The sequence below is a fragment of the Carlito syrichta genome, unplaced genomic scaffold (genome assembly GCF_000164805.1).
Source record: "Carlito syrichta isolate Samal-C Ts95f unplaced genomic scaffold, Tarsius_syrichta-2.0.1 Scaffold305222, whole genome shotgun sequence".
Lineage (NCBI taxonomy): Eukaryota > Metazoa > Chordata > Mammalia > Primates > Tarsiidae > Carlito > Carlito syrichta.
This window is the reverse complement of record NW_007249318.1, coordinates 9,625-33,005: the sequence shown is the minus strand read 5'-3', so window position 1 is coordinate 33,005 and position 23,381 is coordinate 9,625. Positions and strand designations below refer to the sequence as shown.

Below are 23,381 nucleotides of genomic sequence, written 5' to 3'. Positions count from 1 at the left end.
TTTTTTAGTTGGCATCTCACTCAGTCACCCAGACTGGAGTGCAGTGGCTGCTCCTGGCCACCGCAGCCTTGACCTCCTGGGCATTGGCGATCCTTCCACCTCAGCCTTCCAAGTAGTTGGAACTACAGGCGGGTGCTACCACACCCAGCTAATTTTTTGATTTGTTGTAGAGATGAGATCTCACCAAATTACCCAGGCGGGTCTCGAGCCCGCGGGCTCAGACAGTTCACTTACCTCAGCCTCCCAAAGGCGCGGGATTACAGGCTGAGCCGCCAAGCCTGACTCTTATTGAAGTCTTAAATGTGAAAGGCAAAATTGCAAAACTAAGAATACAATATAAGTACATTCTTTGGACTCTGGAGAAGAAAAGGCTGTTATAAATAAGACAGAAGTGTAAATCATAAAGAAAATGGACAACAACTTTAACTACATTTAAATTAAGTACTTGTATTCATCAAAAGATATAATAAAGAAAATCAAAAGATAACCATGAAGTGGAAAAACATATTTACAACTCATGTAATCAGAGGATTGCTATCTTTTGTATTCTTTTACGTTAAATAAGTCAGAAGGATGAACATCCAAAAGAAGACTGGTAAAAAGAATAGGTATATAAAAAAAGAAATGCGAAAACCTGATAAATCAATTAAAAGATGGAGGTTTGGCATGGTAGTGCATGCCTGTTATCTTAGCACTTTGGAAGGCCAAGGCAGGTGGATTGCTTGAGGCCAAGTGTTCAAGATCAGCCTAGGCAATATAGTGAGAGCTTAACGCTACAAAAAATAAAAAAATTAACCAGGTATGGTGCATGCCTGTAGTCCCAGCTACTTGGGAGACTGAAGTGGGAAGATGGCCTGAGCCCAGGAGATTGAGGCTGCAGTGAGCCATGATCATGCCATGCACTTCAACCTGGGTGACAAGAGTGAGACCTTGACTCAAAAAAAAAAAAAAAAGGAAATGAAGACAGCTGGTGACCTTTTTATACTCACCAGCAGAGCAAAGGGTAACCTTCAGTCTGGCAGTATGTAGCTTGGTTGAGGGTGTAGAGCAGGTGGAATCTGTGGAGCAGATTAAAATGCTGATGATGGTATAAACTAGTTTTATCTGGTTGGATTGCAGTATGGCATTACTTTGTGAAGTTGAAGATATATTATGCCAGTATGTACTGGTCCCTGTATTTGTATACTTAATCAGGAGATATTATCTAATATGTGTCAGATAGTGTTCTACTTGAGGTCAGTAGGAGGACAGCTAAAGATAGGTAATCAGTTCTGTGGGAAAATATTAATTACTAAAATAAAAACAGTTCAATATTAAGCCAATTCATGTTTCACTTTTATGGATATAAGTTCTAAGACTGTTATATACTGTTTGTTATATCAGTGCCACTCAAGTCTTTGAATTCCTTTAGAGTTATTTACCAAAAATCACTTCACAATCCATCATTAAAAATCATTGTTAATGATTTTTTAACTGAGAGCTAGATTATACCTTTATTCTGTGGAATGCACAGATTGTAAACTGCCTGATTAATTTTTGAAATGATTTGATACTTAGTCATTAATGTTCTCAGTTTCTAGGGATATACCCAAAAACCTTTACCAAAGAATACTTTTAGATGACTAACTTATATTTATCATTCTTTTACTTAAAGGCACCTTTTTTATGGAACCAGATTGGTCAAAAGTCAGATACTGCATATTTTAGATTTTCCCATAGGCTATTAAAAGAATGACCTCTGTATTAGAGCCAAACTTATATGATGTTACAGGAAGAAAAAGACAATTTTTAATTGTATAGATAGAATAGAAATTTCACTTCTTGGTTGAAGGTGTATTTTAAATTATGCTTTTTAAAGTTAAAATGTGGAGCAGATTAAAATAAGATAAACAACAGAAGGAGAAATTATTTGAATTACGTGAAGGTTTTTGGTTTTTTTCCCCCAAGTTTAAGGCATTACATCCTAGTTTTCATTTCAGGCACATTTGTCCTACCTAGTATGTAGGTGCAAGTGTTCTGTTTTTAAGAGTGCAATTTAATTTACTTTGCCAGGAGCTTTTTAAAAAAAAGTTCAATGCTGGGCATGGTGGCTCGTGTCTGTAATCCCAGCACTTTGGGAGGCAGAGGCTAGAGAATTGCCTGGTCCCAGGAGTTGGAGACCAGCTTGGGCAACTTGGTGATACCTCCTCTCTACAGTAAATGAAAAAATTACCCAAGCATGGTGGTGCACTCCTGTAGTTCCAGCTATTTGGAAGGCTGAAGCAGGAGGACCGTATGAGCTCAGTAGGTCAAGGCTGTGGTAGCTGTGCTCATCATGCAGTTGCACTCCAGCCTAGGTTACAGAGTGAGACTCCGACTCAAAAAAAAAAAAAATTAATAAATATTCTCATTGTGTTTTGAATAGTATGAATCTGTATCCATTCTTATTTCACTGCAAATCTTTTGTTCGCTGTCCTTCGAGAACCATATTTTTGCAGATTTATTCATTTCTGTCATACCAGTTAGTTTAACTTAATAGGAATAATTTGGAATTGGAAAAACATCAGTCTTCATTAGAGCTGTGGGGGAAAAGTAGTTTTCTCCAGGTTGAGGAATAAATGGGGGAGTGAGGATCCTAAGACAGTAAGGGTACACTGTTATGTATAGAATTTTTGTTAAGATTGAAAGGGGAGAAACAAAATACCTGGAGGAAAATACAGGTTCTAGGAAGGGGTTGTTTTTTTTTTTTTTTTGAGTCGGAGTCTCACTTTGTCACCCAGGCTGGAGTGCAGTGACACACTCATGGCCACCGCAACCTTGACTTGCTGGACTCAGGCAATCCTTGTACCTCAGCCTTCCAAGTAGCTGGTACTACAGGCATGTGCCACCACTCCTGGCTAATTTTTCTTGATTTTATTGTAGAGATGATGTGTCGCCAAGTTGCCCAGGCTGGTCTCGAACCCATGGGCTCAGGCAATCCTCTCACCTCTGCCTTCCGAAGTGCTGGGATTATAGGCATGAGCCACTGCACCCGGCTAGGGGTTTGTTTTAAGTTGAAGAAATAGTTATGGTTTTTTGTTAATTGGGTATGACCAATGTAAATAGAGGTTGAAGTCCCCAGAAGGAATAACTGATAACGCTATCTGGACTGGATAAAATGAATGGTTGAGGTCAGTGAGCACAGGTAAGTAAAGGGAGCCTAAGGTAGAGGAAACTGAGATAAGGTCCTTGGTAAGGATTTGCTCTCCTACCAGTATATGCTTAATTATGAGTAGGAAGTTAGGGACTAGTGCTGTGACTTATGCCTGTAATCCTAGTACTTTGGGAGATTGAGGTGGGAGAATTGCTTGAGGCCAGTTCGAGGCTGCAGTGAGCTATGATCATACCATTGCACTCCAGCTTGAGCGACAGAGTGAGACACTGTCTCTAAGAAAATAATGATACTAGTGAAATTAGCTTGGTGCAGCGACTGACACTTGTAATCCCAGCACTTTGGGAGGCCGAGGTGAGAGGACTGCTTGAGCCCAGGAGTTATTAAAGACCAGCCTAGGCAATATAGTGAGTCCTTGTCTCACAAAAATAAAAAAATTAGGCATGGTGGCATATGCCTGTAGTACTAGCTACTTGGGAGGCTGAAGTAGAAGGATACCTGAGCCCAGGAGGTCAAGGTTGTGATGAACCATGATTGTGCCACTGCACTCCATTCTAAACAACAGAGTGAGACTCTAACTTAAAAAAAAAAAGGGTGATGTAGAACTTTGTTTATACTTAATGTTGACTATTGCTATTTACTGCTTTATTATAAATTTTTTAACTGTGGGAAAATACACGAAAGGTTTACCTTTATAACTGTTTTACAAAGTGTACAATCCTGTGGCATGAAATACATATACACTGTTGTGCAACCATCACCACTTTGTAATTTCAGAACTTTTTCATTACCCCAAACTGAATCCTCCCCCCAGCCTCTGGTTGCCACTGATCTATTTTCTGTCTCTATAGATTGGAGATTTCATAGAAATGAAATCATACAATATACAGTGCTTTGTGTCTGGCTTCTTTCACTTAGCATAATGTTTTCATGGTTCATCCATGTTGTAGCTTATATCTACCTCATTATTTTTATAGATGAATAACTGTATTCATCTACTCATTTGTTGATGGATATTTGGATTGTTTCTGCTTTGTAGCTATAGTGAGTAAGGCTGCTGTGAAAATTCATGTACAAATGTTTGTGTGGACATATGTTTTTATTTCTCTTGGATATATATATCTAGAAGTAGAATTGTTTGGTCATATGGTACCTCAGTGTTTAATAAGTTATCCACAGCAGTTTTTCTTTTGTTTTTGTTTTTTTTTTTGAGTTGGAGTCTCATTCTGCCATCCAGACTTGAGTGCAGTAGCACACTCCCGGCCACCGCAGCCTCACCCTGCTAGGCTCCGGTGATCCTTCCAAGTAGCCAGAACTACAGGTGCGTGCTGCCACGCCTGGCTAGTTTTTGATTTATTGTAGAGACAAGGTCTCGCCAAGTTGCCTGGGTGGATCTCAAACCCGCGGGCTCAGGTAGTCCTCTCGCCTTGGCCTCCCAAAGTGCTGGGATTACAGGCTGAGCCACCGAGCCCGGCCTACAGCAGTTTTTCCAGTTTTTTCCCCCACTGGCAGTGTATGAGGGTTCTAATTTCTCTGCATCTTTGCTTTATTATAATTTGTAAAAACTGACTCATCAAACCATTGAATCCTTACCATATGCAAGGCACTATGCCAAATAGAACAGCAAGGCAGGCTTCTTAAAAGTGACAAGTTTTTGGTCTACTGGAAGCTAAGGTAGATACTTAACTATCTGGGAGGATCTCTTGAGCCTGGGAGTTCAAAGCTGCAGTATCTCAAAAGAAAAAAGAAGACAACCTCCAAATTCTAGTAAAGAAATGACTAGTCAGCATTTATTCCCTATATCAGTAAGTGATATAATCATCTACCTAGTTGTATAAGGTAGAAATCAGAGCATGAGCCTGTTTTCCTCCTTTACCTCCCATATCTCAATAGTTGTTAAGTCCTGCCAGTTTTACTTCTTTCTAAATATTTGTGGATTGGCTTATTTTAATATGTTTATATTAAAATCTGGTTTTCCAGCGTGTCTTATTTTATCAAGTCAGTCTTGATAAAAATCTCTAGTCTGGACCATACAACCAATGTCAAGGAATTGTCCCTGTCTAGCTGAACTGCAAGCCTGGACCAGTGTGCAAATTAGCCCTTTCCTAGTGCATAATAAGGCACCCACTTGCTGCCCAAGAGAGCAAACAGTACGAGTAGAGATTCAGCTTCTCTTCTTCACCTGGGACTCTATGAACAGAGGGTTTTTTAAGTTATATTTTTAAGTGTCCATGAGGTGTATAATATATTTAGGTCTATTCAAGTTTTCTATTCCTGTGCTAATTATTGCCATTTTTTAAGAAGTGTATCTAGTTTAAGATTTTCAAATTTGTTAGTTTACAGTTGATCGTATTGTCTTGCTCATGATTTTTTTTCTTTCTTTTTTTCTTTTTTTTGAGTCAAAGTTTCACTCCTTTGCCTACTAGCACAGTCACTGCCCACCTCAGTCTCCTTAGTAGCTGAGACTACAGGTGTGTGCCACCATGCCTGGCTAATTTTTTAATTTCTTTCTTGTAAAGACAAGGTCTCTGGTCTTGAACTTCTGGGCTTAAGTGATCCTCCCACCTTGGCCTCCCAAAGTGCTGGGATTACAGGCATGAGCCACTGTACCAGGTCAGTATTTCTTAATTTGTTTTCTTTAGTTGTATCTTTTTCCCAGGCAGTCTTACCAGAGTTTTTCTCTTATTAATCTTTTTTAAAATAGTATTCTTTTTTTAGATTGTCTATTTTTTCTGACCTTATTTATTTTTTTTTACTTTTTTCTGTTTCTTTTGTTTTATTGCTCTTTTCCCATCTTCTTATTAAGATTGCTTATGTTAATGGTTTTAGTTTTGTTTTTAAGAAAAGTGTTTTTAAAACCCATTTTCCATTAAGTACTGCTCTAGCTGTTTTATTGCATATTTACTCACAGTGTGTCATTCTGTTTGAATATTTTGGTATTTTCTTTATCATTGCCTTCTTTAAATATGGCTTCACATTTTTTCTTCATATTTTTAACTTTTTGGTCAATTCTCAGTATGTAACCAACTTCTAATTACCACTTCCTCCTTTTTTGCAGTTCCCTTCTTACCACACTCAGGTTGCGATATCTGTGCAAGGCACCCAGCAGCATGGAAACCCTCAGTCTGCTTGACTTTGTCCCTCTGTCAGGATGCCCACCTCACACTACTCAGGCTCCTGTACTCTGCTTTGGGTTGCCCTCCTATTGATACACTCCTTATCCACTGAATGGGCTGTGAGATCCTGCACTGGGCTACTGCCACATAAACATGGGAATCCCCATCTCCCACCCTTTATAAATATCCTCACTTCCTGGTTAGGCCGAACACCCTGCTCCCAACCTCTGCAGCTCCCCCCTCTGCTGCCAATGAACTACCTTGCTTGGCCCCATGTAATGAATTTTGGACAGAATTTCTTCAGGAAGGGGGAGAGTAGGAATTGCAAGAGAAAGTCATTTTCTAATTTCAGTACAGTATGGTCAGAGAGCAAAAAGTGTTTTATTCTTTGGAACTAATTAATTGAGGCTTCTTTTAATTAGTATATGGTCAGTTGTGTTTTTTTTGAGTCGGAGTCTCACTCTGTCGCCCAGACTGGAGTGCAGTGGCTGCTCCTGGCCACCACAGCCTCGACCTGCTGGGCTCCGGCGATCCTTCCACCTCAGCCTTCCAAGTAGCTGGAATTACAAGCGCACGCTACCACGCCTGGCTAATTTTTTTATTTATTGTAGAGATGAGGTCTCACGAAGTTTCCCAGCCGGGTCTCGAACCCGTGGGCTCAGGCAGTCCACTCACCTCAGCCTCCCAAGGCACGGGATTACAGGTTGAGCCACTGAGCCCAGCTATGGTCAGTTTTTATGATTGTCCCATGTTGCTCAAGGAATGTATAGTCAGAATGGTACATGTATTTCAGTTCGTAAATTATATTCAAATTTTTTTCCATTTTTTTATTCTTTCTTTTTTTTCTTTGGAGTCAGGATCTCACTCTATTGCTCAGGCTGGAGTGCAGTAGCATGATCATGGCTCACTGCAGCCTCAGACTTTTGGTCTCAGGCAAGCCTTCCACCCTCAACCTCACCAAGTAGCTGGGACTACAGGCGCGCGCAACTATGTCTGGCTAGTTTTTCACGTGTTTTTTTTTTGTTTTTTTTTTTTTGTAGATAAGAGCTCTTGCCTATGGTATAGTCTTGAACTCCTGAACTCAAGCAGTCCTCTTACTTCAGCCTCCTAAAATGTTGGGATTACAAGCATGAACCACTGTACCCAGCTGCAAATCTTTTTTTTTTTTTGTATCTTCTACTTTCTACATGCTTGTTGTATTAATATTTTTTTAAGTATTAAAAGTATATTAAAAGTGTAGCTAATAGGTTACCAGTCTTGTACCTATCACTCAACCTGAGCCCCCTGGGACTTTTTCTTTTATTCTTTGCCCTTTCCACACAGGATTATTTACTGTCCTAAATTTGGTCTATCTGTCTTGTCTTTTCTTTTTTTTCTTTCTTTGTAGCAAGAAGGTCTCACTATGTTGTCCTAGGCTGGTCTTGAACTCCTGGCCCCAAGCCTCCCAAAGTGCTGAGGTTACAGATGTGAACCACCATGCCGTGCCTGAATTTGGTATTTCTTGTTCCTGTGAACTTAAAACAGTAGAATAGGGCTGCCAAGTTAGATATATGAGAAACAACCTCCAAACTAAAATTTACCAGTGTGGACCAGAATTGCTCACAGATGCATAAATTATTATTATAATTTTTTTTTAAGCCAGAGTCTCACTTTGTTTCCCAGGCTGGAGTGCAGTGGCATGCCAACAGCCACCGCAGCCTCCACCTGCTGGTCTCAGATGATCTTTCCGCCTCAGTCTTCCCAGTAGCTGGAACCACAGGCATGTGCCACCACACCCGGCTAATTTTTTAATCATTATTATTATAGTGATGAGTTTTCGTCAAGTTGTCCAGATTGGTCTCGAACCCTTGGGCTCAGGCAATCCTCTCACCTCCGCCTCCCGAAGTGCTAGTATTATAGGTGTGAGCTACTATGCCCGGCTCAGAAATTCTTTTGTATCCAAAAACTCTCTAGTCCCTGGAAGAATAAATTTTTGTTTCAACTCAGTGCATTTCAAGTTAGATTACAAAAGCTCTAAGTCTCTACATTGAGAGCTATGTATCTAAAAATATGTACCATATAAATACATGAGGAATACTATGGCAGATGATTTGTTTTAAGGATCCTAGCTATGGATGGTACTAAATAATAGGTAACTAAATAATAATAGGTAATATGGTAGTATACCAGCAAGCTATATGGCTCTTTGACGACTCATGGCAAGCTGTTCCATTTATGAGAGAAAAATCTAGGTCTAAAAGACCCATTAATTTGTTTCTGTGTACTTTATATAGCTAATTGAAGAAATAATTATATGAAAAAGCAAACTCTGGCTGGGCATGGTAGCTCATACATGTAATTTCAGCACTTTGGGATGCCAAAGCAGGAGGATTGCTTGAGACCAGGAGTTTGAGACCAGCTTGGCAACATAATGAGACCCTGTCTCTACCGGAAGAAAAAAAAACAAAAAACTGAGTGTAGTGGCAAGCACCTGTATTCCAGCTACTCAGGAGGATGAGGTGGGAAGATCACTTGAACCCAGACTCTGTTGAACTATGATCGTGCCACTGCACTCTAGCCTGGGTGACAGAACAAGACCCTGTCTCTTAAAAAAAATAAAAGCAAACTCTGTTCAGTTGACTTTTCTGAAGTCCTTCAAAGATTTATATCCAGTCACGTTGTTATAGGTAGTGACACATTAAATTAATCTCTAATTGGACTTAAAAGTTTTGACTCTTAGCATCTTGATTTGATTGATAATTTGACTTTGTCTTATTTCAACAGTTATATATAACAATGATTTTGCCTCTTATGATTTTATGTGTTATTTTGTTTTTTCGTTTACAGAGTGATAGATTTATGTGGCCTTTTAAATGATTGAGTAATAATGGAAATGGATCCGAAATAAGAAGTGACTTCTACCAAAGCAGAAGATTCTTCATATCACCTTTCAGTAGCTCAATTCAGTATTTGGAAGGGACAGAACACGCGAAATACAGAAAACCGAAGAGAAGAAAACCTCCTTTTGGAACTATTTTTCTCCTTGACTGCTCCTTACCCCCATGTTTCTACTTGTTTTAACTTTACTCTGAATTTATAAGTAGTAAAGGCCAAAGAAATAGAATATACATTTAGGAACTTTATGCCAAGAGCTTTTTTTTTTGAAAGTTGCTATTCTGTGGAGGGAAAAGTATATCAAGTTCCTGTCTGATTTTTTTTGTTTGTTTCTTGAAATAAGATTTCTTATATCCTTAGATTTTGAAGGTTAAGACAAATATAAGTACATATCTGCACATTATTTTTAGCAGTTGTGTGAGTAAAAGTAATAAGGTTTGTATTTTAAAGGGCTTTGTCGTGTGGATGTTTTCCCACTGGAGTTGACTATTCAGGTCTTTTACAAGACTTTAATATTATATTTTTGTTCTATTACCTTGATGACATTACTTGCCCATACTTGAGCCCACCTGTCTTTCTAACTATGACCTTGTTATGAATAGTGTTTGTACTTAACTGTGCAAATGTCCATGTATTACCTAAGTAAGCAACATCATAGTGCCATAACTCAAGGAAGTTGAATGAGGTGAACATAGACATAGCTTTTTCCCCTTCCCCTCCCTTTTTTAAATGTAACAAATACTTTTTATGTTCCCCTTCCCCCTTCCCCCTTCCCCCTTCCCCCTTTGGAAACGTGTCAGGAACTAGGTAGTTTAGGATGAGCATTTGAGGGGACTGAGAAAGTGATCCACACAGAACCTAGTTTCTTTGTGCTTCATCATAAGTCGTGCTGCTGGCCAGGTTACTTAAGCATCCTTTGACCAAGAAAACCTCGTGGGATATCCAGCTGGCAGACTCAAGGAGTTCGGGAAACAGGACCGCAGAGGTTATACTCTGGGGTAAATATTCTCCATATGTCTAACTTTGGAAGAAAATTGTATGTACATGCATCATGAAAATTACCTATTGCTTTCTGATATATAATTTTGGAGAATATCAGTGGGGTGATTTGAAGACACCAGCAGATCTCAGGAAAACTGGTGCTACTTGGTGTTTGAAGAAAATTAATGTGAACTAAATAGAAAAGCTCTGAGAAGTTGTATCATCCATCTCTAGGAAAATCTTTTCTACTGCCTTTGCTGAAAGTTTCCTGAGTACTTGAAGCAGATTAATCTCCCTTCAAAGTATCTGTAGTTTTAAGTATGTACTTACTCTTCAAGTTCTGGTGTAACTCAATAATTCATTAGCTTCTTTTATAAAATCTTCCAGATTCATGTTACATTTTTCTGTTTGTTTTTCATGGTCATATATTCACAGACTGTTGGATTTGTTTATAACTTCTCTGAAATATGGAGCCTGGTATATGGAGCCTGGTAAGCCTCTATAGAAAGGCTCAGAGGGCAGATCTTTCTGTAAAGAGGGATCTAAGGATAATCGCAGATTCCTTTACACATTGGTATCAAGATTCTTGCAAGCATAACTGATGTGAGTTGTCTTTTTTTCAGATCCTGGCCATGAGGTTGGATGCCTCACCTTGCTGAAAAGAGACACTGGACCTAAATGGCGCAGCATGATTTTGTTCCTGCTTGGCTAAATTTCTCAACACCACAGTCAGCTAAGGTACTGTTCTTTACTGCTATAGTAACTACCCAGATACCTGTTTTGTTTTGTTTTTTTTCATCCTGAGGCCTCTGTTTTCTTGTCTGGGTGTTTGTTTTTATATATTCAGCCTTGCCTGAGGATTTCACATGTTTTCATAGACATTAACTTTCTGTTAGTAGGATATAAGTCATTAGACAGTCCACTTCTATCTTTTTTTTTTTTTTTTTTTTTTTTTTTTTGAGTTGGAGTCTCACTGTCGCCCAGACTGAAGTGCAGTGGCCGCTCCCGACCACTGCAGCCTCGACCTGCTGAGATCCGGCGATCCTTCCGCCTCAGCCCTCCGAGTAGCCGGAATTAGAGGCGTGCGCTACCACACCCGGCTGATTTTTTGATTTATTGTAGAGATGAGGTCTTGCTGCCCTGGCGGGTCATGAACAATCTTTTTTTTTTTTTTTTTGTAATCACTACATCGTAAGGCTTTTCTCATTACATGGCATAGTTAAGTCTTCTTGTATTAGCTGTAGTACACTTTGGATGTAAAACATACCTGCTAAACTGTTGTTGAGGTCAAAGGGACAGAAGTGAAAGGGAAATGGCCCTTGGTAAACTGGCCTTTAGAGTGAACACATTTGTCTATGCTAATACATGAGAAGAAGAAAAAGCTACTACTTAGATCTCAGAGTAAATCTTAGAAACTTAATCTACTTAATGGTTTCGAGAGAAATGTATCTCGCATAGGAGTAAAGACAAATGACATAACCAGTCCATAATAAAACAGACCTAATCACAGTACACAAAAGAGCAACCTATGTAATTGATAAGGAAACCTTTGGGAAGCTAATAAACTTAAAAGTGCTTCTCATTTTTTTGTTTGATTATCTGTCTGTTTTGAGTCAAAGTCTCATTCTGTTGCCCAGGCTGGAGTGCAGTAGAACACTCACAGCTACCAAAGCCTTGACCTACTGAGCTCAGGCAGTCCTTCTGCCTCAGCCTTCCAAGTCACTAAAATTACCCACACCCAGCTGATTTTTTTCTTTTTCTTTTCTTTTTCTTTTTTTTTTTTTGAGTTGGAGTCTCACTCTGTCGCCCAGATTGGAGTGCAGTGGTCGCTCCCGGCCACCACAGCCTCGACCTGCTGGGCTCTGGCGATCCTTCCGCCTCAGCCTTCCAAGTAGCTGGAACTACAGGCGTGCGCTACCACGCCCGGCTGATTTTTTGATTAATTGTAGAGATGAGGTCTCAGCAAGATGCCCAGGCGGGTCTCGAACCCATGGGCTCAGACAATCCACTCACCTCGGCCTCCCAAAGCGTAGGATTATAGGCTGAGCCACCGAGCCCAGCTTCTTTTTCTTTTTTTTTTAAATTGTAGAGATGAGGTCTCACCAAGTTACCCAGGCTGTTCTTGAACCCTGGGCTCAGGCAGTCCCTACTCCTCCACCCCCTGAAGTGTTGGGATTACAGGCGTGAGCCAACACATCCGGCACGCCTTCTCATTTTGCCAACTAATAGAGGAGGAGTGAAATTAATAGGTAGTCCCCAAAAAATGGCCTACCTTCCCTGTTTTTAAATTAGAAATTTTTGGGATAATGCTCCTGATCTCATCTAGATCTACAGCCTTTTGCCCTAAACTAAATGAATTATCTTTATTAAATTTTCAAGACCTTATAATTGGCCTAACTTGACGCACTGCCTGTGGATGGTGGGCCAAAAGGAAAGATCTTATAAGTAAAGTTGTGTAATTTTGGCATAAGGATAGACATGAAAGGAATGGAACAGAATAAAGTTGAAAAATAGGCCTATATGTGTAGTCAGTTGATTTTTTACTAAAGTGCCACGGTAATTCAATAGAAAGTAGTAGTGTTTTTATTTTGTTTTTTTAAACAAATAGTGCTAGAACAACTGGGTATCTGTATTGAGGGGGGAGATACAGAACCTCAATGTTTTATCATACACAGTTTTTTTTTTTTTAGTTGAAGTCTTACTCTGTTGTCCAGGCTGGAGCGCAGTGGCATGCTCACAGCTACCACAGCCTCAATCTGCTGGACTCAGGCGATCCTCCTGCCTCAGCCTTCCAAGTAGCTAGAGCTATAGGTGTGTGCTACCACACCTGGATAATTTTTGTTGTTTAGGAAAAGAGGTCTTGCCAAGTTGCTTAGGCTGGTCTCAAACCCCTGGACTCAGGCAGTCCTCTTGCTTCTGCCTCCCAAAGTGCTGGAATTGTAGGCATGAGACACCACGCCTGACCATACACAAAAATTAACATAAAATGGAGTATAACCTAAATTTAAAAGTTAAAACCGGCTGGGCTCGGTGGCTCAACCTGTAATCCCAGCACTTTGGGAGGCCAAGGTGAGTGGATTGCCTGAGCCTGTGGGTTCGAGACCCGCCCGGGCAACTTAACGAGACCTCATCTCTACAATAAATAAAAAAAAATTAGCCAGGCAGGGTAGCGCGTGCCTGTAGTTCCAGCTACTTGGAAGGCTGAGGAGGAAGGATCACCGGAGCCCAGCAGATCAAGGCTACGGTGGCCAGGAGTGTATCACTGCACTCCAGTCTGGGCGACAGAATGAGACTCCAACTCAAAAAAAATAAAATAAAATAAAAGTTAAAACCATAAAACTTATAGAATAAAGCATAGGAGAAAATCTTTGTAACCTATTGAAATGGGCAAAATACAAAATACTGACAATATCAACTCTTGGTGAGGATATTGATAGTAAAAAAAGTGTAAAAAAAATGTTTATGCCTCAACCATAGTTTTCCTGTTTCCTTGTCAAATATGTCCCTGTGTTTCATGGTTTTATGGGCTTTGGTCTTAATCATTTAAGAATGCCATAGAATAAAATTCTTTGGAGTCTCAAGGGATGTTAGAGTTCGTGTATAATAATGTCTCAGACTGCTTCCTTTCAGTTGTGTAACCTAAATGATTCTTTCTTTCCGAACTCTTTCATTGTGTATAAACGAGTAAACTGAGGATGATGTCAAAATTGTAGTGTTGTTAAAGATATTAAATAATGTTTGGATATAAGTGTTTTATAAAATTGTGTAAATTCTCAGTAGTTATTAATGGTCTACCAGGATATATTTAAACCATTGGTTTCTCTTCGATTCCAGAATAATTTACAGAAATAGTAAAACTGTTTAGAATTATTGTTAAGGCAAGCATCTTGCTTTTCCTCTCCAATTGCAAAATTAGTATTTTTAAGTGTAAGTTTTGGTGTAAATATTTTAACTGTACAGTTCTTTATGAATATTTATAGGGCTTTTTTTCCTCTTTTTTTTTTTGAGTTGGAGTCTCACTCTCTCTCCCAGGCTGGAGTGCAGTGGCACACTCAAGGCCACCGTAACCTCGACCTGCTGGGCTCAGGTGATCCTTCTGCCTCAGCCTTCCAAGTAGCTGAAATTACAAGCACACGCCACCACACCCTGCTAATTTTTTTATTTATTGTAGAGACGAGGTCTCTCCAAATTGCTCAGGCTGGTCTTGAACCCTCAGGCTCAGGCAATCCTCTCATCTCGGCCTCCCAAATTGCTGGGATTACAGGCTTGAGCCACTGCACCCAGCTTAATGATTAAATTGTAACCTAGGACTTCTCTAACTCAGAAGCCTAGGGTACCCTCTGGGTTCATATGCTTATAATGTGGATTTCTACCACCATTATTACTAGTTTTTTTGAAAGCATAAGGAAAACCTATTAAGATAGTGAAAGGAGTTAGTATCTATTTATCTATTTGCCTCTCTGTGTTTCATCATCTTAGTCACCTACTGCCACCTTCGACAAACACGGAGAGCACCTACCCCGAGGAGAAGGTAGATTTGGAGTAAGCCGGCGTCGACATAATTCCTCTGATGGCTTTTTTAACAATGGACCCCTACGAACTACAGGAGGTGAGCCATGTCCAACTTTCATAACTATAAACTACTCAGGGCAAGCCCAAGCTGAGAGCTCATATCCACAATCTTGAAAAGGAACTTTTGTGAATATAGTGGTCAGTTAGATCCTCTAATATTTTTTGTTTTGTTTTTGAATTGCGGTCTCACTCTGTTGCCCAGGCTGGAGCCCAGTGGCACAATCATGGCTCACCACAGCCTCAATCTATTGGACTCAGATGATCCTTCTGCCTCAGCCTCCCAAGTAGCTGGGACTCCAGTTGCACACCACAACACCTGGCTTATTTGTTTAAATTTTTTTTAAACACAAGTGCCTAGGCTGATCTCAAGCTCCTGGGCTAAAGCTGTCCTCCTGCCTAGGCCTCCCAAAGTGGTAAGATTACAGACAGGCATGAGACATTACCCAGCCCTAGATCCTCTAGTATTTGTTACCCAACTACATTGGCGTTCTAGGTCTAACTTTTATGTTCTCATGAATGAATCATTTACTTGTTGAAGAACTCATTTAGAAATTACCTCACAAAGAAAAATTTTTTGTGTGGACTTTTTATTAAAATGGTCCCTAGCATTGTTTCTGAATTTCCAGGAAGCAAACAATCTAATGTGTTACATTTCCTTACTATTCTAGATTCTTGGCACCAGCCCTCCCTGTTCCGTCATGATTCTGTGGACTCTGGTGTCTCTAAGGGAGCATATGCTGGAATCACAGGGAACCCCTCTGGTTGGCATAGCTCTTCCCGAGGTCATGATGGCATGAACCAACGTAATGGAGGTGGCACAGGGAACCATCGCCACTGGAATGGCAGCTTCCACTCTCGGAAAGGATGTACCTTTCAGGAAAAGCCACCTACAGAGATTAGGGAAGAAAAGAAGGAAGAAAAAGCAGAAAAGTTACAGTTTGAAGAGGAAGACTTTGTAAGTATGAAGCTTTAGATGCATGGTTAAAACCCAACAAGCTGGGTATGGTGGCTAGCTTCTATAATCCCAGCACTTTGGGAGGCCGAGATGAGAGGATTGCCTGAGCCCATGGGTTTGAGACCAGTTTAAGCAACTTGGCAAAACCTCGTCTCTACAATAAATAAAAAAAAGTAGCCAGGCGTGGTGGTACGTGCCTGTAGTTCCAGCTACTTGGAAGGATGAGGTGGAAGGGTCACATGAGCCCAGCAAGTTGAGACTGTGGTGACTGTGAGCTTGCAATTTGTACTGCTGTCGGGGCAACAGAGAGAGACTCCAACTCAAAACAACAACAACAAATAACATCCTAAATGCGAGACCCTGTTAGTAATGAGAATATTACTGAATTACAGAAGTTTGGGTTTTTTATTATTTTTAGAGGAAGGGAGTTAAGTTATTTAGATTGAAAATGGTGACTGAAATTCCTGTGTAACTTTTAGCAAATTTTTCATCTTTATACCTTTAGAATTTAAAAAATATGTTTAATTTCCCTTAAGCATCAGAAGGCTCAGTGTCCAATATAATTATACAAAAATGTAGTCTTGCATATTAAATTGTCTTTTTCTGCCTATCTTAAGGGATTTTTCCCCCCTTTTGACTTTGTTCTCTGTTATATAAAATAATTGTGATAAGTTATGAACATGCAATTGACTTGGAGTATTTTAGCTGTTGCCTGTGTATTTAGTTAAACTTCATGCTCTTGTGTGTTGAATTATATGCCTTTTGGCCTCTAAACCAAAGGTAGAATTTTTAGAGTAACTTTAAACATTTTTTAATAATATATTTTATTTAATAAAATATTACCATTTTTATATGTGATCAGTAACTTTAAGTTATTAGTGTTACATTATTTTTTGTACTAGGTTTTCAAAATTCTGTTTATTCTGTGTAACACATCTCAGTTTAGACCACACATTCTGAATGCACAGCGACCTACATGTGGCTAGTGGCTGCTGTATTAGATAGTTCGGCTCTAGTTATTTTTAAATAACACATTAGATTAATCAGCCACTTTTGTTAAAACCATTTCAATATGTTAATAAAGTCAACTAAAGAATTGTCAAGTTTAGGCATTAGCCCCTCTACCTACAAGTCTAGGAAATGTCCTGGAGTCCTTGATTTAAACTATATATTAATGTAAATTCCTACCCCCATGTGACTGTTCTTCAAAACTTTATCCTTGGAAAAGTCTGTACTGCCCTTAGATATTGGACATTTGCCCAGAATGTTCTAGGTATCCAATAATCCAGAAATTACTGCAAACCAAATTATAATTTTCATTATTTGTGTCATAAATGTATAAGCAAATCTAAGAAAAACCAGTGGGAATGTTTTAAAAACCAAATCTATGTTGCTCATCACACGTAGGGAACTTGATGAAATTCCCATCAAATCAGCAACAAAAGCATAAGCAGTAGAGCTAGGTGTAGTGGTCATACCTGTAATCCCAGCACTTTGGAAGGGAGGCCAAGGCAGGAGGATAGCTTGAGCCCAGGAGTTTTAGACCAGTCTGGATAACATAGTGAACCTCATCTCTTCAAAACAAATTTTTTTTTAATTGGTTGGCATGATGGCATACGCCTGTAGTCCCAACTACTTAGGAGGCTAAGATGGGAAGATCACCTGAGTCCTGGAGATTGAGGTTGCAGTGAGACGGGATTGTGCCACTGAGAGAGCAGAATGAGTCCTGTCTCTGAAATAAACATAAAAGTTAGCTGGCCATAGTGGCGTGCATCTGTGGTCCCAGAGAAGATAATAGTAAATAAGAAATAATGTTGGATAAAGTGGAAGTAAGGTAGAGTACCTTTTAAACTAGTACTATACTATTGATTAGCATAGTTTGATTAGAATCTTCACTATTAGATCTGTGGCATTCCCAATAGGAATGATACAAGCATTCTGTTGTATCGTTTTGAATGTTTTTTGACCTTTATATGACATATAGTCCGTGCTGTAATTATCTCTTGTTTAAGTAACAGTGTTTGAGATTTATGTGTGCTGATTCTTAGGGCTCTAGATCATGGATTCTGAACCAGGAACAAGTTTGCCCTCCAGGGGACTTTTGACATTATCTAGGAACATCTTGGTTGTCACAATAGGGTAGTAGTGTTACTGGCATCTAGTATGTAGAGACAAGGGATGTTGCTAAACACCCACAATGCACTGAACAGCCCTATAATAATTAGCCACCTAAAATGTAATTAGTACCATGGTTGAGGAACCTTGCTCTAGATCTTTTTTACTACCATGTAGTAAATATTATATTGTGTGAATATACTAGATTTATTTATCCATTTCTCATTGATGAACATTTAGGTTGTTAAAGACCTTGTTTTGGAACTAAATCTAAAAGATTGGAACTGAGATACTATAATTGGAGGAGGAGGAGTCACAAATAAGATTTCTATCCACAGTGACTTGATGAGTAACATGTAATTACCTTGAAAAAGGAAAACAAAAAGAGAATTTGTGGGAGAACATAATGAATTCTTAGTGCCAAAGAGATGGGTGAGATCTAGAAATGTGCACCTGGAAATAGAGGTAATAGTTGTGGTTTGTGAATGTATAGAATCATCCAAGATTAATATATTGGTAAGGGAGGCCTTGAGCAGAACCTGTAGAATAGGATTAAGAGAGACTGAGAAATGACTAGTTGCAGAAGGAAAGACTATATCTAAGAAGAGTAGTTTGGGAGGCTGAGGTGAGTGAATTGCCTGAGCCTGTGGGTTCGAGACCCGCCTGGGCAACTTGGCGAGACCTCATCTCTATAATAAATAAAAAATTAGCCGGGCGTGGTAGCGCGTGCCTGTAGTTCCGGCTACTTGCAAGGCTGAGGCGGAAGGATCGCCGGAGCCCAGCAGGTAGAGGCTGCGGTGGCCAGGAGCGGCCACTGTACTCCAGTCTGGGTGACAGAGACCCCAACTCAAAAAAAATTTTTAAAGTAGCTAAAAATCACAAAGCTGTTTCTGGATCTGCTTCTTTACAGTAGGTTTCTATGTTCTTTTTTCTATACTGTATATTTGTATAATGAGAGAATTATTTGTTTTAAAATAGTATTGATTTACTGTAATTAGCAGTCCTGTGTTGCTACCTTGGGTGAGTTAAATAGTCCTTATTGTTCCTGAGTTTTTAGAGAATGAATATGAAGCACTTATGAAGACCATGGCACATAGGTTTCTGAATGGTAGCTGTTATTAGGTATGGGAGAGAGCTTTGAATTTGGTAGTCTGGGGTGACCTTTCAGAAATGACAGGTTTGGTTGAAAGTATTAGGGAGTGGTACACTACTCTGTGGAGAAGGAGCCTTGTTTGAGGGTAGAGTTTTCTAGGATTAAGAGACTTGAATGTACTGGAGGCAGTGGCTCATGCCTGTAATCCTGGCACTTTGGGAGACCGAGGTGGTAGGATTGCTTGAGCTCAAGAGTTAGAGATCAGCCTGAGCAACATATCAAGACCTATTTCTGCAGAAAGGTTAGCCAAGTGTAGTAGTAAACATCTGTAATCCCAGCTACTTGGGAAACTGAGGCAGAAGGTTTGCCTGTGCCCAGGAGGTTGAGGCTGTGGTGAGCCAAGCCGTGTTTGTGGCACTTCATTCCAGCCTGGGCAACAGAGTGAGACTCAGACTCAAAAAAATAAAAAGAAAAGAAATGTGTGGGGAGAGAATGTATTAAGAGAAAATGGCAACAGCGTAACCATAGCTTTTGAATCCCCCAAATTTTCCAATAGAAGTAGAGCTCCCTTTAATATTGAATGCAGTATTAGGATGTTTATTCTTACCACCTATATTCACATTCATGTTAGATGTCCCAACAAGTACAATAAGGCAAAAAACAGAAATAAAATATATGCAGATTAAAAAGAGGAAGTAGGGCCAAGCTCGCTGGCTCAGCCTGTAATCCCAGCACTTCGCAAGGCCGAGGCGAGTGGATTGCCTGAGCCTGTAACCAACCTGGGTAACTTGGCTAGATCTCGTTTCTACAACACATCAGAAATTAGCCGGGCGTGGGAGTGCCCGCCTATAGTTCCAGCTGCTTGGAAGGCTGAGGCAGAAGTATCGCCGGAGCCCAGCAGGTTGAGGCTGTGGTGGCTGGAAGCATGACACTCCAGTCTGGGCAACAGAGTGAGACTCCAACTCCAAAAAACAAACAAAAAAACACTTTCATCACAGAAAGTTTCCTTCACGCCCTCTCCTAGTTAATCCCCATCCTGCACAGGCAACCATTTATTCACTTTCCCAATAATTTTTTTTTTATTGTAGAAATGAGGTGTCACCAAGTTGCCCAGGCGAACCCGCGGGCTCAGGCAATCCACTCACCTCAGCCTCCCAAAGCGGGATCACAGGCTGAGCCACCAAGCCCGGCTGTGGTTTTTTTTTTCTTTTTTTTGAGTTGGAGTCTCACTCTGTTGCCCAGACTGGAGTGCAGTTGTCACTCCTGGCCACTGCAGCCTCGACCTGCTGGGCTCCAGCAATCCTTCAGCCTCAGCCTTCCAAGTAGCTGGAACTACAGGCGCGCGCTACCACGCCCGGCTAATTTTTTGATTTATTGTAGAGATGAGGTCTCGCCTGCCCAGGCAGGTCTCGAACCTGCGGGCTCAGGCAATCCACTCACCTCAACCTCCCAAAAGCACGGGATTACAGGCTGAGCTACCGAGCCCGGCTACTAACTGTGTTTTTAATCTTCATAGCGGTTCAGGAGATATAAACATTTTCAAAACTCACTTCACTTTATATAAATTCTAGTTTTAAAAAAAATATTAAAATCACCAGTAGTAAAACAAATACATATCACAAATCTGATATGATCCACTGAGAAAGATTCAGTATCGGCCGGGCTCGGTGGCTCAGCCTGTAATCCCATGCCTTTGGGAGGCTGAGGTGAGTGAATTGCCTGAGCCCGCGGGTTCGAGACCCGCCTGGGCAGCGAGACCTCATCTCTACAATAAATCAAAAAATTAGCCGGGCGTGGTAGCGCATGCCTGTAATTCCGGCTACTCGGAAGGCTGAGGTGGAAGGATCGCCAGAGCCCAGCAGGTTGAGGCTGCGGTGGCCAGGAGCAGCCACTGCACTCCAGTCTGGGCGACCGAGTGAGACGCCAACTCAAAAAAAAAAGATTCAGTATCACCTCTGTGATAATCCTTCCAGAAATACAGAGCCTGGATCTACATCAACATTGGAGACATCGGACAAACCCAAAGTGAGCATTTTACAAAAGAACTAACCCATAGTCTTCAAAACTGTTAAGGTCATGGAAAAAAGAAAGCTCCGTATTAAAGGACTAGAGAAATGACAACTAAAGGCAACATGTAAACCTAATTTAAATACTGGGTGAGGGAAGAAGAACTTATTTTGCTAATACATCATGGGATAATTTGCTTAGGGATTGCAGATTAGATAATAATCTTTAATGTTGATTTTCTAATTTTTATAATTTATGATTATATAACAATATCTTCCTAAGGAAATAAATAATATATCTAAGGGTAAATGACATCAAGTCTTGCAACTTACAGATGGTTTATGAAAAAGATCTACTTAAAGAGAATAGTGAAGCAGATGTAGTAAAATGTTAATACAGATTGAACATTTGTAATCTGAAATTTTTTGAGTTGCCAATGTAATACAAGTGAAAAATTCCACATCTGATCTCATATGACAGGTTTCAGTCATAACACAATCAAAACTTTGTTTCATGTACAAAAAGTTATTTAAAATATTGTATAAAATTATCTTCATGGCCAGGCACAGTGGCTCACACCTGTAACCCCAGCATTTTGGGAGGCTGGGGTGAAAGGATTGCCTGAGGCCATGGGTTCAAGACCAGCCTGGGCAACTTGGTGAAACCTCATCTCTACAATGTATCAAAAAGTTACCCAGGTGTGGTGGCGCAGGCTACTATAATTAAAAATCCTTAGACTCTTAGGCTGCCTGTATTGAGACCATACTTCATAGAGATATTTAAGTAAATCACAGTAAAGAGATGTGGATCTAGAAAGCTGAAGTGTACTGATGAACACTCTACAGATCTTTTTTTCCAGCACTGATGGTCAAGTACTAGAGGCAGCCAAATTACTCTTCTCCCACTGCTGCCTTCTTTAACATACAGAAAGATCTCTCCAGAATTCTGAAATTAATCCCCACAAATGAGTGATTTTACCTATATCGCCCACTATCAAATTACAGAAAGCAATTCCACTGTCCAAATTATAGAAAGCAGTTAATGGAACTTTCTCATAGTCCCACATATAGTAATATGACCCTCAAACCCCACACACACACGAAAATTGGTCTTTGTTCATTCTCAGATGACAGGATGTCTGTCCCAAGAGTGACACAAGATGGGAGTTAAATCTCCCCATTGCTGTTTCTTCATCCCATCAACAGCTCTTCATTTCTTGAGCTATCTTCCTTTTCCAAAGAGATAATGCTGAGGTCAGTCAGAAAGGCTTTCTGAGAAGACTGGTTTGGATTTCTGTGTCTATTCCAGTCGATTCAAGATTTGGCTTGTATCAATGAAGCGCTCAACACAGTTCACAAAACAGGCGTCAACTTCTCCCAACAAAGTTCAGTCATCTGATACACCAGCTGCTGGAAACGCTGCTTCTGCGTCTCCACCTCAATGAAATGCTGCAACTGTGGATCCTCTGCCCCCGAACTCACCGCAGAGGAAGAAGACGAAAAGGAATCCATCCTAGCATGACCATGAGTGCCGAGATGAACTCTGTGCCAACTCACCAACTTTTGCAATAATGAAGGATTGGCTAGTAAGAAGAGAACATTAAAGAATATAGAAATAACACAAATAGGAAGCATTCACTACCCTTAGGACCAAGAGAGTACCCAAGAGTGAATCCTCTATCCCTGCACCTCCCACCACCCCAGGGCTAAGATCCTGACCTTGTTGGATCAGCTGTGGCTTACTGAAGAGCAGTTGCTGATGTGCTTCTCTGGAGTAACATGGTGGAGTGGAAAGCTGTTCATGGGAGATGTCACTGCTATAAAACTATTTAAATGGGCTACTGAGGTAAGCTGCTGGCCTCAGAGCACACTTGCACTTCAGAATCTGACTTTGAAGAACTGGGTACTGCAGGAGTGTGCTGAATAATCACACTGAAACAAGAAGTAAAAGTCTCTTCACTGTTTTCCATGACAGAAAAGTACCCAGATATATTTACACAGGATACACAGAAAGGATGACTTTGTAACTAACAAGCATTAAAGTAATAATAGAGTTCTGTCATTGTTCATAGTAACCAGCCAGTATTCCCTTCCAGGACAAAGCCCCTCCCTGAAGGCAAACTGTTGGAAATACAATCCAGATTGAGCTGCAGAGACACAGAGATACTAGAGACAAAGGAAAGGGAAGGTTCAGATAAAATACCTAGGGGGAAGACAACCAGGACATTAAAGGAAGTAAGCCACTATATTTTTAAATACTTTATGAAACAATAGAAGAGTGTGTGATGTTAAAAAGTTGGCCAGAGCCGGGCTCGGTGGTTCAGCCTGTAATCCCGTGTCTTGGGAGGCTGAGGTGAGTGGATTGCCTGAGCCTGCTGGTTCGAGACCGGCCTGGGCAACTTGGTGAGACCTCATCTCTACAATAAATAAAAAATTAGTCGGGCGTGGTAGCGCATGCCTGTAATTCTGTCTACTCGGAAGGCTGAAGCGGAAGGATCGCCAGAGCCCAGCAGGTTGAGGCTGCGGTGGCCGCCCGGCC

At 40.4% G+C, this 23,381-nt stretch overlaps 1 protein-coding gene and 1 pseudogene across 4 annotated transcripts in view; one reads left to right on the top strand and one right to left on the bottom strand.

The window, feature by feature from the left end:
• GPBP1L1 (GC-rich promoter binding protein 1 like 1) overlaps positions 1–23,381 on the top strand; it is a 50,010-nt gene that overhangs the window by 17,729 nt on the left and 8,900 nt on the right. For all 4 annotated transcript variants that reach the window (XM_008061365.1, XM_008061366.1, XM_021714097.1 and 1 more), the window contains 4 exons: positions 9,073–10,118; positions 10,725–10,839; positions 14,581–14,710; positions 15,342–15,628. In XM_008061365.1, coding sequence (XP_008059556.1) covers positions 10,780–10,839; positions 14,581–14,710; positions 15,342–15,628 — 477 coding nt within the window. In that variant the 5' untranslated portion in view covers positions 9,073–10,118; positions 10,725–10,779. The remainder of the gene's footprint in view (positions 1–9,072; positions 10,119–10,724; positions 10,840–14,580; positions 14,711–15,341; positions 15,629–23,381) is intronic.
• LOC110595923 lies at positions 22,098–22,354 on the bottom strand (annotated as a pseudogene).